This window comes from Atractosteus spatula, chromosome 12, assembly GCF_055471065.1.
Source record: "Atractosteus spatula isolate fAtrSpa1 chromosome 12, fAtrSpa1.hap1, whole genome shotgun sequence".
Lineage (NCBI taxonomy): Eukaryota > Metazoa > Chordata > Actinopteri > Semionotiformes > Lepisosteidae > Atractosteus > Atractosteus spatula.
In genome coordinates this window covers 38,295,987-38,311,803 of record NC_142717.1, presented here as the reverse complement: position 1 = coordinate 38,311,803, position 15,817 = coordinate 38,295,987, and the positions used below count along the sequence as shown (strand labels likewise).

Genomic DNA, 15,817 nt, shown 5'->3' with positions numbered 1-15,817 from the left:
TATTTTTTGCAAACATCACACTTTTAAACTTAAAATACTTGGTTTCGGTGAACACCTGCCTTTAATTTTCAAACTGTTAACATCCGCCACCTGACCAAAGTATGTACCCATTCACTGTGGCAACTGATTTCAGAAGCATCATTTGCTGCCATTTCAATTCTGTCATTTATATAATACATAGCAAATTAACAAATTGAATAACTAAGACAGCCTCGGTAAGACTGGACTCGTGACAAACTCTCAGTGAAATTAAAAAAATAAGAAACCACTGAGATCAATATTAATTTCTTTCCGATGGCAAGGACCACTCACAGGCATTTCAAAAGCCATTCCAAAAGGTGCGAGACACTGGTCCAGTTCCCTTAACTCTACCAAGTCCAATAGGCTACAGAAAGTTGGGCTCTGTAGATAAAGGACTCCTGGTTCTGAAACTGACATATCTGCCAATTTTGATTTCACTGGGATGTTAATCGCTAATAAACAGATCAATACAACTGATCAGCTTTAGACATTTCTGCCCCATTTTAGCTTGGGAAAATACCTCATGTATTTCCAAAATATCCCTCTGCAAATAATGTTACACTCTCAATGTGCTTATTAACCACTTTCCAAGCTAAACAGTACTAGGTACAACAAATGATCCATTTATAAAGAGACAGCAGATCATGACAGATGCAATACCTCAAAAATCCAATTGGTTACATTTCCACTAATGCACCTAATTAAGGAAAGATTAAACTTGCAACAGGGCTAATAATTATTAACCATGTACAACTCAAGAGCTGTAAGAACACCTGAAGAAAAATCTTCCAATGAAGATGTCTGAAGTAAATCAGAAATATACGGTCAAGATCTGCAGATATATACAAATCACAATACAAAAAATACGAGAAGCAATGTCACAATTTTCTGATTGTTGTGGACATCAGGTCAGCCTGAAAACTATGTGGAGTGTCAGGACCAATTGTTCACATTCAAAACTGAATTCTTGGGCAGACATGACAAACTGCTATGAGTGCAGTCAGTACAGAGACTCCTCTGATCCGTCTCCAGATCAATGCTTGGAGGTACAAAAAAACCCGATGACTCACTGTTTTAATATTTTATTAAAGCAAGCATTTTTCAATCCATTACTTTTCACAATGCTCAGCTATCAAATCTCACTGCCAACTAAAACAGTGTTGATATTCTGGGCATTCACACAGTAAAAGGAATAAAAAGTAAGAAAGGAATGATCTGTTTCCTGTTTCGCAATAAATTTTCAAACCCCCGATTAATTTTTTTATTTTTAATTTTTCATTTTTTTCAATTTTTTTATATCTAGGCCTAGCATTAGCTTTTCTAGACCTGGCTTTGTCTGATCTAGTTTCCTTTCCTTTTTTTATAGATTTTATTACTTTTTTTGCAATGTTTTGTGTGTTTTGGCTTTTTTCAATGTTTAGTTTTTTTTCATTCGGTGAAGCAAGTTTCAAGGTCCCCCATACCTACAAAAAAAAAGATTTCAGTTAGCAACAGCAGGAAAGCTTGCTAATAACCTCACACTTTACCTGCTCATGTACGGACTACATATTTCTTAATATGAATCAACTGCTTCAGCTAATTTACTACAAGAGGCAAAAAGACTAATTATCTTAAACCTTTATCTAAAACCACACGGAACTTCTTGCATGAAAACCTGTTTAATATAAAAGCAAGCAATGCATTGGCTTCAACATTTAAAATTCCCAACACTCTGTAAAATGTAAGACCTGATCTCAAGCTAGATGTTAATCTGCAGCCGTGTACTGAGCCCAGAACAGAAGGGTGGAAAACAGCCCTGTAACAGGCAACGATCCCTACCTTGGCTTAGACACTTGGAACACCAGCAGAATTGGTCACAGATTTCTGAGCAGCCTCTTTGGCCTGGTGAGCCTGCAGCACAGCCACTGCTTCATCAACCTAAAATGCAAGAGACATCAAAACTGAGAACTCTGGAGGGCCGTACATATCCATTCTTTGGCATAAACTGGGTTCAGGGGCTTATGCTGGAATTCCCCTTCTTTCATAATGTCTTTGGGAGCGAATGCATAAAACTCAGTGATTACCAGCCAAACTGAAAAGTCCAACTGCAAACCAAAATACCAATACGTTTTAACCAAGGAAAAAAAAAATTGGCATCCTTTACAGGAAGGGACACCAAGCAAAAAGCCTAAAAAAAAATCTAAAGACCACAAAATGGAAAACAGGAAAGCACAGCGGGACCAAGTCAAGAGCGCTGCACCAACACGGACCTTGGAGCGCAGGGACTCGGGAGATTCCAGCATGTGCAGGAGCTCAGAATTGTCGATCTCCAGGAGCATGCCAGTGATCTTTCCTGCCAGGCTGGGATGCATGTTCTGGATGAGAGGGAACAGACGCTCACCTAAAAAACAAGGCGGGAGAGCATATACATTATACATCATACACCGACGTGACAGGCAAGCGAGGCAAAGGTGTGCAGAAAAAAAAGCAGGAAGCACCCAGAGAACAAACTTACCCAGCATCTGCTTCTGCTCCTGTGGAGGAGCAGCAGCCAGCATGGAAGCTGTCAAGGGTTCCTGACCTTGGACGTGCACTGCAGGCTAAATAAGAGGCATAAGAAGGGTTAGGTACTATCTGGAAATCTCTGGAGAACTGTGGATGCTATTGCCATCACTTGCAAAAATGTTATTCCATCTGCAAGTATTTGCAGGTGAAACATCAAAACCTAGTCTCAATGCCGGCTCCTAATTCAAGGAGTGTTATTTCTCCATTACCAGACTCTGAATCTATATAGAGAGTACTTTCTAGGAACAAGGAAAGGTTTATTCCACGCTGAAAAGAGACAAAAAGAAATGTTTTTGGCTGTGGAGCCCTCTCCAGGAGTGAGAGTACTTTCTACATAGATTCAAGAGGATCAAGAGGCTATGGAGCTGTACCTGCTGCATGGTCACCTGTGGCTGCGCGTTCAAGTGCTGTTGAGTGTTGCGGACTCCAGCAGCGTACTTGTACTGGGGGACACCCCGCACCCCTGGGGTCGCTGCCGCAGCGGCCGCCGCAGTGGCAGGGCGAGGTCCCATGGTCTGGGCGGCTGTGAAAGACGAGGACAGAGCGATCAACACTCATGCACTGCAACTTGGGAGGGAGGGAGGGAGGGAGGGAGGAGAAAAAAAACGTGCACGCAGCCAGGCGGATACTGACCAACGCGCTGTCCGGTGGACATCATGCGAGGCACCTGGGAAGACGTCGGTCTCATCGTGTTGAAGGTTTGTGGCCTCGGGGCAGAAGGGCGGATGGCACTGGGCATGTTCTGGAAATCTGCATCGAAAAGATTTTTCCGAGTTACGTAAACCAGGATTTGAATCCCAAATCGGGGGGGATTTCAGAACCGTGCAAAACCACGGCCCACGACAGTCCAACCACAACTTAAAAATCGGTGAAAACAGAGGAGGACAACTTACGCTGCGGTCTCACACCCTGGGTTGCCCAGCGAGGGCTGGGTCTCAGCTGTGCCAGCTGGCTGGTGGGGTAGTACGCAGCACGGTTCTGCGTCTGGGCAAAGTAAAACCGAAAGCCTGTTAGTATGCTCCTTCTACTCACCGCTGCCAAGAGAGGTATATTTAGGGCTGTGCAAGATGAAGTCTTGTCAAAAGAGTGTTCTAGTTCCGGCAGGAACTAAAACTTATGCCCGCCGCTTGTTTACTAAGTGAAAACGGAGAGGAACCACTGACGAGACCTACCAAAATCCCACAGGAATCACTACAGTTTGTACGGGTGGAAAAAAATCGAAAAGGCCGCAGAGGGAGGAGGGTGGAAAGCCTTACCGGCGGGATGGCGGCCATGAAGTAGCCGGAGGGCGGGGCTGGCTGGTAGGGGTTGATGACGGGGTTGGGCACGGCTCTCACGCTGGCCATCCTCTGCATGTACTGGTTGGTGAGGTGGGCCTGGCGCTCCTCCTTGCGCTGAGCCAGCGCCACGTACAGAGGCTTGGTAGCCACGATCCTGCCGTTCATCTCCGTCACCGCCTTGGTGGCCTCCTCCGGCGAGGAGAAGCACACGAAGCCGAAGCCCTTGCTGCGGCCGCCCTCCATCATGACCTGGCCGGGGACAGAGAGCTCACTCGCAGACCACAGAGGCACAGGATCTGGCCTGAAACAGTATCTGAACCCTGATCTTCATCAACTCCGCCTGAAACTACAGCCCTGGTACCAGTACAGGAACTACACAGGGACAAGGGCTTATGGCCTGCCTTCCACCACAAAGACCGAAACTTGCTCATGTACTGAATGTACACGAAACAACTGTTTCAGCTTAATTACTACAAGAGGCACAAAGATTCATTTTCTTAGTTCATCTAAAACTGCACAGGACTTCAGATGACAACCTGCTTATTAGATGCTCAACCAGCAGTTAGAGATGCGTTCTCGCATGAGGAGCTCCACACTGCTGAAAGGGAGAGCGAGCCCTGACTGGGGATAAGGTCTGCAGCTCACACAGGCAAACAGGCCACACTCCCGAGTCAAGCCCACACAGCCAACTGGCAGCTCTCCGCTAGAACCACTGCTTAAGCTGCCGTGCACTACTGCCAGTTCTCGAGCTTTTCTGGAGCCCAATATTATTATTCCAAGTCCAACGCATTAATGAATGTTTGCCTCAATTCTAAGAGCCAATCTGGAACCGTGAACACAGGCATTTAGAGTAGGGTCTTAAAGCTACTTTAACCAAGGCTGCTTGCCCAAGTGGGCTGCCAATAAAGGGGTTTATACAATGAGAAACCTTACCTTAGCACTTGTAATTGTGCCAAACGGGGAAAATTCTTTGCGCAGACGCTCGTCATCAATTCCATCATCCAGGTTCTTCACGTAGAGATTTACTCCCTGCAAAGATGAGCCACACCATTAGATACGCTAAGCTTCCTTTCGACTGCGCTTCTGTCTGCCTCCAGATGCATCGTCGGATACCGAGAAAATCTGAGCTGCAGAGGACAGAAGAGCAGAAGACGTAGACCTGCAGAGGCTCAGATGAAAAACGAAGTGTGTTAATGGACAGCACAGCCCAACCAGAATGACAAGTTACTGTCCGTTCAGTAGGGTCACCGTTTCCTTACAGGGCAGCAGTCTGTAGGACAGCTGTGCTCAAGCCAGTCTAGTTCCTTTGCTCCTTGAATTACAGCACAGATCTACATTGTGCTTTCTTCCATAGTAAAACAAGCTCCGTAATGCTTGATAACCATTCAAGCAGATACTGAAAACCGCTACCGTCTATGCAAACTGGGACTAACAAAGCACAGCACATTTTCCAGGCAGAAATAAATCGACTTAAAACATGAAATACTACACATTCTACAAAGACCTCTGTGCCACCGAAGCAAAGGAAACAACAGACCTGGTAGCGAGTCATGCGGTCCTGCTTCATCTGCTCGAACTTGCGCTTCAGCTCCGTCTGCCGCTCGACCTTCTTCTGAGCCCGGCCCACGTAGATCTGCTTGCCGTTGATCTCCTTCCCGTTCATGTCGTCCACAGCCTGAGACGACAAAGACCTCAGCCCGTGCACGCGAGACCTCCTGTGACCTCTAAGCATGTTGCAAAAAAACGTACGAGCCAGACTACGTCCTGTAACGACTTACTTTTTGTGCGTCTTCGTGTCTCTCAAAGCTCACAAAGCCGAAGCCCTTTGACTTCCCGCTGTCATCAGTCATTACTCTGATGCTCAGGGCCGGTCCTGCAAAAAGGAGGGAAAAATCCCGTCGGTTCTTGCCAACACTTCGGAAACGGGCAGCTTCATCCCGATTCCGACAGGCCGTCTCTAAAGGTCTACATTCCAACTCGGCATTTGACCAGCTAAACCAGCTAGTTACTGCTCAATTCTACCAGTTTAAGATCTTAAGATCTCCAAGCTTTTCGGGTGCCGTTGCTTTCATGAAACGGAAATCCTGCAAACAGGCCTCTGGGATCAAGACAGGACTGCCCTGTACACAGAACCAATCATCTTCACGAGAGCTTATGCTTCCTGCACACTATATACGACGTCAAACCCTGTATTCCTACACAGAACTTACCATATTTCCCAAAGATCTCTTTAAGCTTTTCATCATCCATGTCTTCTCCAAAATTCTTGATGTAAACATTTGTGAACTCTTTAGCCCTGGCCCCAAGCTCGGCCTCGCGCTCCTTGCGAGATTTAAAACGCCCCACAAACCTGAAGCAAAAGGAGAACTTGGGTTAGAATCTCATCTGAGGACACGCCAGGAAAAAAAAAACCAAGGCAAATGGATCACATCAAAAGGCAAAAAAAAATCACACAATGCTTGTACAGTCTATCATCTTATGTATACAATCTATATATCAGGTAATCGTATAGATTTTGAAATATCATCAAATTGGCTATGAACTGTCTGTAGCACTAACTTATCCCCAGAATCCACGTGATTAAGATGTGGGGCCCATGAACTACCATGTCACTGTAGCAGCCATTTTGGCCAGTAGAGTCCACCAGGGAGGGCTTACTGAATTTGACAAGGCTGCACACTATGGAGCAATCAAAGCAAAGCACACCACCACTGCTGACAGCATCAATACTTAAACATCAAGGACACACTCCTCAAACCAACGAGCAGCATTCCCAAGGTGACGCCAAAGAATTTTAAAAGGGTGCAAATGTCTTGAAAGGAGAAATACTAAAAAGTAAAACTGTCCCATTCTGGGGCATTCAACACGAGCGCACATGTACAGTACTAGATAAGCCTGGACTTACACTTTTCTGTCATTAAGCAACATGCCGTTCATCTTTTCGATGGCTCTCTCAGCAGCCTCCTGGGTCTCAAAGTGAACAAACCCATAGCCCTTTGAACCATTTTCATCACACACCACCTACAAAGGTAAAAGTAACACAAATACTAACTTCAGACCACACGTCACTGAAATAAAGGGCGTTCCTGACAGCCTCAGGGAACAAGCTCACTCTGCGGGCACTGGAAGCTTCTTAATGCCCCACCTTGCAGGACAGGATGTTCCCAAAGGCCGAGAAGGTGTCGTAAAGGGCTTTGTTATCGATGGACTTGTCCAGGTTCTTGATGAAGATGTTGCCAACCCCACTCTTCCTCAGAGAAGGGTCACGCTGAGACCACATGATGCGAACAGGCTTGCCCTTGATCACGTCGAAGTTCATGGTGTCCAAGGCGCGCTCAGCTGTTGGGGGGGGGGGGGAAGGCCCACAGTTAAAATACTTTCACACAAACCAGCCTTCAGTTTTAAGGGTCAACCCTACTCGCACAAGAAACAGCCACAAATCGATGTGTTGGGAAGAAACATCTTAAATCAGCACTTACACCACGTTCAGATTAGATGGCCTGTAGTTCATACAGCCACATGCAGACATGGGGAATAAACTCTTACAGTAGGGAAAAAGACTTGCCGGTTTGTTCCTGGAAACTGGAAAGTCTGGAATAGCCCTAACACTGCTGTTGCACTTGTCAACATAGGTCATTTGCTTGTACCAGCTACAGGAGTACCACAACAGAAAAATGACTCAAGTTGCAGATAATTTCTAAAACAAGTAGTACAAATAATTTAATAGGGTAAATTTCAGGTAACCACATATTGTTACTCAACTTAGAAGTTTGTCATGACAAGTTTTAACATCCCAGTAGAACAACCCACCGATTACCTCCATTACACTGTGCTGAGTGAAATCCCTTTCCTAAAGGTCTTCTGAATGGAAATGAAGTGTGCAACCATCTTTTCTCCACATGCAATGTACTTTAATGATCAGATGGAGGAATGCAATGCCAAAGCTCGAGGAAATTCAGTGCCTCTACACAACAAACCTCTCCCACTGCAAACAAACTCAAGTGTCTGTGCAATCACTCCACTTTCTGCAGCTGCAGAGGATGAGGGTTCGAGAGCACGGCATTATGACAGCACGTCAAGTGCTAGAAAAACACAGCTAAACAATCAGTCTACGTTAGTACTGCAGAGTTGAGTGAAAGGGTCCAATTCATACCAAATAGATTACAAAACCAACCATTTGAGAAGGAACTGACAAGCTCTGGAAAATGAAGACAAGTTGAGACTGAATCGTTTATCCCGGTCCGGGTGTAAAGAACAGTTCAGGGAAATTCTAACACTAGCAGTGGCATCATTGCTTCACAGGCTCTGAATAGACCTTCTTGGTTCTCCCACCTCATTGCTGCTCTCCTAAGATGCTTCCCTCTGGGAGCTTGCAGCGTGTAAGCGCGCATTATCTGCACTCCCGCATATCTGCATGTGTGCAGCCGTTCAGTCCTCCCTTCGCAACAAGTACGCGAACGCAGACACGAGCACGGCAGCGGGCGCCGAGCTGCCCACCAGGCCGCCCCGTGACCCCTGTGATACCCCCCCCGCTGTCACGGAGGTGGGCGGCGGCGGCCCGTGCCCCCCAGCGCACGTTATCAGCCTGCGGCCAGGCGCGATCTGCCTCGCGCAGGCCAGGCCCCGCCCAGCGGAGCGCGTGCGTGGGGGGGCGCGAGGGATTCCTCCTCAGCCTCGAGCTCACGCCGGACTCACGCCGCGGAGAGTCTCCGCCACGGACGGGGCGCGGAGGGGCTTTTCACAGCCCAAATAAAGGCCTAGGTAGCGGGAATAAACACCACGCAACGCGGGGCCGCCTTCAGCCGGGGGAGCTGCCGAGGGGGGGGCGCTCCGACGGCCAACATTTCGCCCGAGTCCACGCCATTCCGACACACGCAGGCCACCGCGAACTGCGCCACGACACGCACACGGCAAGACTGGTCGCTTTGAGTAACCGCTCCCCACCCCACTGTCACCCGAGCAGCGGGAAAGACACGAGGTTAAAGCGGCCCTTCAGGGGGGGGGGGGGGAAAGGGTCTCGCCGTTTCTGTAGGGGCTGTCGACGTCACGCACTAGGCTTCCCCGTCCCCCGTTTTAAAGCCTCGGGCTCTTTAAACGCCGGAAAAAAAAATAAATAAATAAACCGGGGAGAATGACGCGTGAAACGAGACAGGCGGACATCGCCCTGACCCACCCGCGTCGCGCAGGAAGCCGCAGACCTGTCCAACTCGGGGGGGGGGGGGGGGGGGGGTCTTCTATCCTGCCCCCCCCCCCCCCACCACGGCTCACACCGACGCCGAAACGCGTTTAAAAAGCCGGGGCGCCGCATGCCCGCCTTACATAATACGCCATCGCCCGGGGCCCCCCGGCCAACAAGACCAGGCCCCGCCACCGCCTCCCGAGAGCCGGCGGAGAAAAACACAACGCGTCCCGCGTGTCCGGGACAAACCGTGGAAAGGGATGGGTGGCGGGGCGGGGGTTGGTCGTCTTACCGTCGGCCGGCTGCTGGAAATTCACATAAGCGTAGCCGAGGGAGCGCCGGGTGATCATGTCCCGGCAGACGCGGATGGACAGGATGGGCCCGGCGGGGCTGAACTTCTCGTACAGCATGGCCTCGGTCACATCCGGGTGGAGGTCGCCGACGTACAGGGAGGCCATCGGGTAGCTGGGCGCGCTGGGGTTCATCTCCCTCGCCCTCGGTCGGTCGCGGCGGCAAAAAGAAACGGAGCAGGCACACTCCCCGGAGAGAGGAGGAGGAGGAGGAGGAGGAGGGTGGTGGCGTCTAGTTTAAAATATTTTAAAAGGCCCGAAATGTTCTCCTGACACACGAGATTTTTTTTTTCTTAAAAAAAAACGGCGTTTCTCTTCGGCGTTCAAAAGCCTGCTCGCCTTAAAACTTAAAAAAAACTTAGAATTAAAAAAAAAATAGCTTTCGGCCGATCACGTTTTCCTGGAATATATTCGTCTACTTACAGACGCCCCTTCTGGGTTTGTGGGGTTCTTTTATGTTGGTTAAAAAAAAAAGAGAAAATAATTTAACAAAATCAGAGCCACGCACACGGGCGGCGGATTCCAACGCGACGGAGAAAGATGAGCGAAAGGGGGGAAAAAAAAAGAAACAGGCCTTCTGCTCTTCGACACGGCGGTTGGCTTCAACTCCTCGTCTCCCAGGATCTCGATGTCTCGTCACGTTCGACCGACGTTTTTCTCCTGATAAATCCCCTGGCTTCACCGGGTGGGGTGTTTTTTTTTTTTGTTGTTGTTGTTGTTTTTTTTTTACCGTTACAAAAAAAAAGAAAGAGGAATTTTTTGTCGTTTTTGAAGTTTTTTAAATTTTTTTGTGTTTTTTAATTTTTTTTTAGAGAATAAGGCGTGCGCCGAGGCAAGCTCAGGAGCACACACTCACACACACAGCACTAACAGCCGGGGTTTAGGGGGAGGAGGACGCGCGCACGCCGCCGCTTTTGTACCCTCGCCTACGTCACCGGAGCGGACCATCTCCCCGGGTTCCGCGGGTGGTTGGAAAAAAAATAATTCCGCGTTCCACTCCAGCTCGCGAGGAGGAGGGGGGGGGGTCAGGTAGCAAGGCTGAGCTGCTGCTGCGCGCGGCAGGTCCTCGCGAGCCACCTGGTTTATTATAAGCCGGAATAAAACGCGTCTGTGCGGGAGGGAGGCTTGTTTTGTTTTTTGTTTTTTTAAAGAATACCAATATAAAATCTATTTTCAGAGACGCATCACCCAGTCCCATTCGCAGAGGAATAGGACGTGCCTTGTGTGATTAACAGACATCATAGCAAGGGCGAAGAGTAAAGGTTGGTCTGTAGGAATCTCCTACGTATACATCACGCTCAAACAAACAGTCCCAAGATGACCTCGAACAAGCGCGTTTGGATACCCGCTACAACCGTTACCTAAACTAGTTAGTAGGAAAGAACCCACGACTGCTATTAAAAGGACTCATTCAAATCCCAGAAAGCTTTTCGCCTCCGGCGTCATTCTTGTGGGCGTGGCTCGGAGAGACGGGAGGCAGGTCACCTGTCATGCGCGGTGAAGGGAAATCCTCCTCGGGCATGCTTGATGCGAGTGCTGGCTTAATCATTGACTTAACACCTTTCTTCATCAAGATCGGACTACCGCACCACTCACTGTGTCGTATTATACCATATTGTGACGCATACGGCAACGGCAAGGGCGCCCGCCAGAACCCCGACGCGTTACAATATTTACTTATTCGCATACTGTAATTGCCAACAATATCGAGTCTGACGGGTTTTGTGGTATATGTTACCCCGTGAGCTTGCATTTCGGAAATATTTACGTACAGTGCATTTCTAATGTGCTTATGCAATATACTAGTAAGACCTCTTTTAGAGTGTTGTGTTGGTTTTGGTCTCCATACCACGAAAACTGTGTTATAGTATTAGTGTCTCCTCTCGTTTGCTGCCCTTTCATGTTCTGCTATTAAATTGGAAAGTTATTTTATTTATGAGCCCTTGTCAGGAGGTGAATGAACTCACCCAGCGTTCCTCAGCCCAGGTCCTGGTGGAAACTAGTCTGTCTCACCATCCAGTGCTTATTGATCAATTGATCCGCTTGTTTAGACATTGGTTATCTTGTTTTCAAACCCAGTCTAGAGTCTCAGAAATGCCTTGCTTGGAACTGCTTCCAACAGCTTCAAAATTAAGAACTTTAAGCTGCCTTTCCTCAACATAATCAACTAAACAGCTTTTAATAGGTGATCAATTGACAATGAAGGTAGGGTGAAGGTTGTGGTTGTTATGTTTTACGCAACACATATAAACTGAGGCCAGTTCTGACACTTAGAACTTGATTTACAAATAACAATTCCAAATCCCCTTCAACCTTATAAAAGCTTAAAGCAAAGTCAAAATATCCCCCCCCCCAAGCCTGTGATTAAGGCTAATTGATTTCAGTTTTCAATCACTGCAATAAGCAATCATTCTTAAGTTTGTCATGAAAAATATTGTGTAAAACTTTGGTCACCATGCTATAGAAATATATTGCTGTGCTGGAATCTATCCAGATAGATTCTGGGTCTTAGGAGCAGGTCTGACACTGACAGGCTGAAAGATCTGAAAACTTTCAGTCTAGAACAGAGAACGCTATGAGGGGACCTGATACGAGTATTTAAAAACCTCAAAGTGTTTGACGACGTTGACCCACTGGGCTTCTTCAGGATGAACAGTGAAACTGAATCAGACGACACAGGTGGGAACTACATGGAAGTGCATTTGAACCCGACAATACGAGGCACTTCTTTACCCAAAGAGAAGCGGGAGTGTGGAACAAGAAACCTGGCCATGTTATTGGAGCTGATACCAGGGCTTCTTTCAAGAAGCTGCTGGACTGGGGGCTCCCCAGGAAATCCTTTGGAAACCCCTGCCTGCGTGCCCAAGCAGTTAAGAGAAAAAAAAAAGCCTTCACACAGATCACCATAACCATAAACTGTAGGAACAGTAGAGTTACCATTTAACTGGCACATGTGTTTGGAACAGAATGTCCAATGTCAAAACAAACAAGCAAGTCCCTTCATTTAACTTTAATTACATTATCTGATCCTGTATCTTCAGAAGAGCATTTGTTGTTCGGCAAACACATTGTTTACTCTGGGTTTGGGATGACACAGTTCCTTGATTGTGTCAATTCAAATCAGTGCTCCAGACAATGTCTGGGTTTAAACACTGTTCACAGTCTTTGCTATGTGATGCCTGGTTCGGAACTGTAGAATTCTAAAGTATGCCTACTGACAACAATAATGTGTAATTTCTACAGCTCCTTTTATGATACATCATCTCCAGGTGCTTTACAGTAAAACAAGAGAGAGTTACACACAAACGAATACAGTAAATTAAACAGAATTAAAGGCTCATGTCAAAAAGCGAGTCTTCATTTGAAACTGACTTGCCAGGTGTAAGACAGACTGAGAGAATGTTCCAGTACTATGGAGTGACTGGATTCAGATTTTCAACAGCGAGCCATCTGTTTGTTCTATCAACTCAAACCTGAGCTACAGTACATTCTCAGTTTCGCAATCTCTAACTCTACATCTCTACTTAGCGTTCTTTACCCCTCTGTTTGTCAAGTGATGCAATTCACACACAACGAAGAGTGTATTCTCGTGTCGTGGGGAACAATGCTATCCAAGAATCAGAAACTTTGTGAACATCGGGGCAGATTAGGCAGGATAGCTTTGGCTTCACCTGCTTGGCTAAGGGACACCACCCTGGCCGTAGGACCCCCCGTTAGAGAGAGGAGTTAACGAAGGTGGAGAAGGGTTAGAGGGGGGATGCTTGAGGCAAATGGGAGAAGAAGTGTTTGTGAGAGATATATACGGTGAATGGACAATTTCAGTGAGGGTTATGATTTAGAAGAGCTGGGTGAGATTGGCTTGTTGCTGTTAACGCTCGCAAACCTCTGTCTCCCAGTGGCTCTGGGGATAACTGCACATGCGCATGTCACTGTGTGTGTTATGTGTCTGACTGGGCTTAAGCCACTGCAAGGAAAAGAGATAGCATGGAAATTAGCTAGCATGTATGTAGAAGGTTGCAAAGGAATAAGTGATAGGTTACGAATCGCAACGTTTTGGCCGTGGAGCCTTCTTCGGCTGTGAGGGTGAAACTCCACAACTCCACGACTGAAACGTGTTTTCTCTCTTCTCTTTTCAGCATGGAATAAACCTATTACTTTGCAGCCTACGCATGCTGACGCAGCTACCCACCTGAACTACTGAATAGAGAAGGTTTCTAGCTTCAGTCTTCTTTTGTACCTATGTTGTTCCTCTCACATCGTAGAACCGAGCAAATGTATGAATGTACTTTTTATTCTAGATTTTGAATTGCCTCATTGTATCTGCTTGCATATTGTTACTAATGAAAGGTTTGCGAATTCTCTTTAAGCTGCATCAGTTTCTTTTCACTAGAGGATAAAGAGCTTTGCTACCTCTTATATGAAGCATTTTTTTATGGGCTAATGGACATTTTTGTTATAACTTAAATTTTGTTGTTTTTGTCTGTTTAAACCTAGAGGCAAAAAACAGTACTGTTGTCCAAAACTCATCTGTTGCTTTTTTTGCTCTCATACTAATATGCACATGACTTTATGTTCAAATGATTTTTGGAATGCAAGCAAGAAGTTTGGATTGAATTATTTTTAAATTTGCTTCAAATGATCAAGAAAACAATTTTGTCCAAAAAATTGGTTAAGAGTTCAGATTAAATAAGATGATTATTAGTCTCTATAACTGATATGGTAAATAAATTCATTATGTTAACAGGTTTTCGAAATATTGACTCAAGGGTATGAATAAAGCATTTTTTCTATTTAATACTGATCATTTAGGAGGGTTTCACTTGATATTATAGTGTGTTGTGTTGATCAATGGCAAAAAATCCCAATTAAATACAGCAAGATTCCATATGGTAAAAATAAAATGTGAAATATTCCAAGGGGGTGAATTATTTTGATAAGCATTCTAAGAATGTATCCATATATACTAACAACAAAGAAAAAATAACAATTTTAAGATAGAAAGGGTTGATATGTATATATGTACCGTACACCCTTTAAATAATTAAAATGTGTTTTGAGATGAAAATGTTACAAACGACAGTCTCTCAGTTTAAGGATTATTCAAACCGGACTTCAATCTCTGTTTTTCACTGTCAGTGTTAATTTTTCTTAATCAGTAATCACAACACAAGAGCCGTCGTTTAATTGCTTCTGCCCGATTGGCAATAGCAATTCAAGCATAAACATTAACACAGTGAGATCACTTTCAAACAAGGAGATTTACTTACTAGCTTGAATCCCTGATGTGATCGACCACCCGGATTCCAAAAGTGGGATGTGTTGATTTAAAAGATGAAGAGTCTCTGTAATAGAGCCTTAATCAATAGATTAAGTATTAGAGACAGTATTGGAAATACACAAGCATTATTAAGTATGCTCCTTTAGTGTTCCGTCGTCATAAACTAATGTACAGCTCAATGCTGGTCACTTTTACTTCACTGTCTGCTCCTGTACTGTGGTGGGAAAACAAAACTGAAAGTACAAACACACGGGAAACGATGGATTTAGAGCAGGATCGGGACTTGGAATACTCTGTCTGAAGTGGTTTTTGTTATAACGAATATTGAAAAGAATGCTGTACAAGCGTTAAAATCCCGACTTGTTTTACTGTTGTGTTCTTAAATTTTGTGTTTTTGGTCCAGGCAGGGTCACGCCGTCGTCGTTATTCTGGACTGCGTATAAACACCGCTGTGAGGTACAGCATTAGCTCCCGAAACATCTATTTGTTATGTTAAGTTTTGGAAGGTGAGACCTCTTACCCACATTTTCGCCATTTCAATGTGAAGCGATCGAAAACGCGTTTAAAAGGCCGAACAAAAGGCTGATTGTTTTGAACGCTGACTGCGCTCGGTGCTGATAACGCCCGCTGCTTCTACCCAAGAAATCCGTCGGCCTATACAAACACGCGAGTAGCCCGATTGGAGTGCATGGAAACGTACAAGACCGACATTAAAAATTAACCGTAGCGTTTGTTTTAGGTCTACTTTATGCTTTCGACATTTTGCAGAAAATATTTAAATACGACCAATGTCGTAGATAACTGTAGGTGTTCGCAGCGAGGACACTATCAGTAATCACTTGGAAACCTCGTTGCAGACAATCTAGAATCACAAAATACATCAATTTAATCAAAGCCTCCACTAGTGGTTTCTACTATCATAACAATGTTGACTGTTCTAGTTTAATTAGGTTGACAAGACATGAAGCTGGTCATTTAGCAATCTTTAGCATTGAATGGGGGGACTTCAAAAATAGTGCTTACAATAACTCCGGGTCCACTGTACATGGGCAGCCAAAGTGAAATATTTTACAAGTAAAAATCTAAGTAATTCCCTGTCTGCTGTTCATTGTCTTTAACTTCGTTTATTTTTCCCTCTACACATCTGTATGGCTAAAATTATGTT

General features: G+C 45.7%; 1 protein-coding gene and 1 non-coding gene across 4 annotated transcripts; both read right to left on the bottom strand.

The window, feature by feature from the left end:
* Positions 1–1,087: 1,087 nt before the first annotated feature.
* On the bottom strand, positions 1,088–14,824 carry pabpc1b (poly A binding protein, cytoplasmic 1 b). Of its 3 annotated transcripts, none has more exons than XM_088928569.1 (15): positions 14,642–14,824; positions 6,991–7,184; positions 6,751–6,866; positions 6,056–6,195; positions 5,624–5,718; positions 5,383–5,520; positions 4,779–4,874; positions 3,822–4,094; positions 3,459–3,549; positions 3,199–3,315; positions 2,937–3,088; positions 2,516–2,600; positions 2,271–2,401; positions 1,840–1,938; positions 1,088–1,484 (listed from the first exon to the last, which is right to left on the bottom strand). In XM_088928569.1, exons 2-14 carry the CDS (start codon positions 7,162–7,164, stop codon positions 1,846–1,848), a joined length of 1,701 nt encoding a protein of 566 aa, XP_088784695.1. In that variant the 5' UTR covers positions 7,165–7,184; positions 14,642–14,824; the 3' UTR covers positions 1,088–1,484; positions 1,840–1,845. The 3 variants fall into 3 exon arrangements, with proteins under 3 accessions (XP_088784695.1, XP_088784692.1, XP_088784693.1); XM_088928566.1 differs by lacking the exon at positions 14,642–14,824 and adding an exon at positions 9,317–10,082; XM_088928567.1 differs by lacking the exon at positions 14,642–14,824 and adding an exon at positions 9,317–10,082 and having other exon boundaries at positions 2,952–3,088.
* On the bottom strand, positions 6,386–6,522 carry LOC148823021 (small nucleolar RNA SNORA5). The gene has a single exon (XR_016093878.1). It is a non-coding gene; the product is annotated as a small nucleolar RNA SNORA5 (small nucleolar RNA).
* Positions 14,825–15,817: the final 993 nt, after the last annotated feature.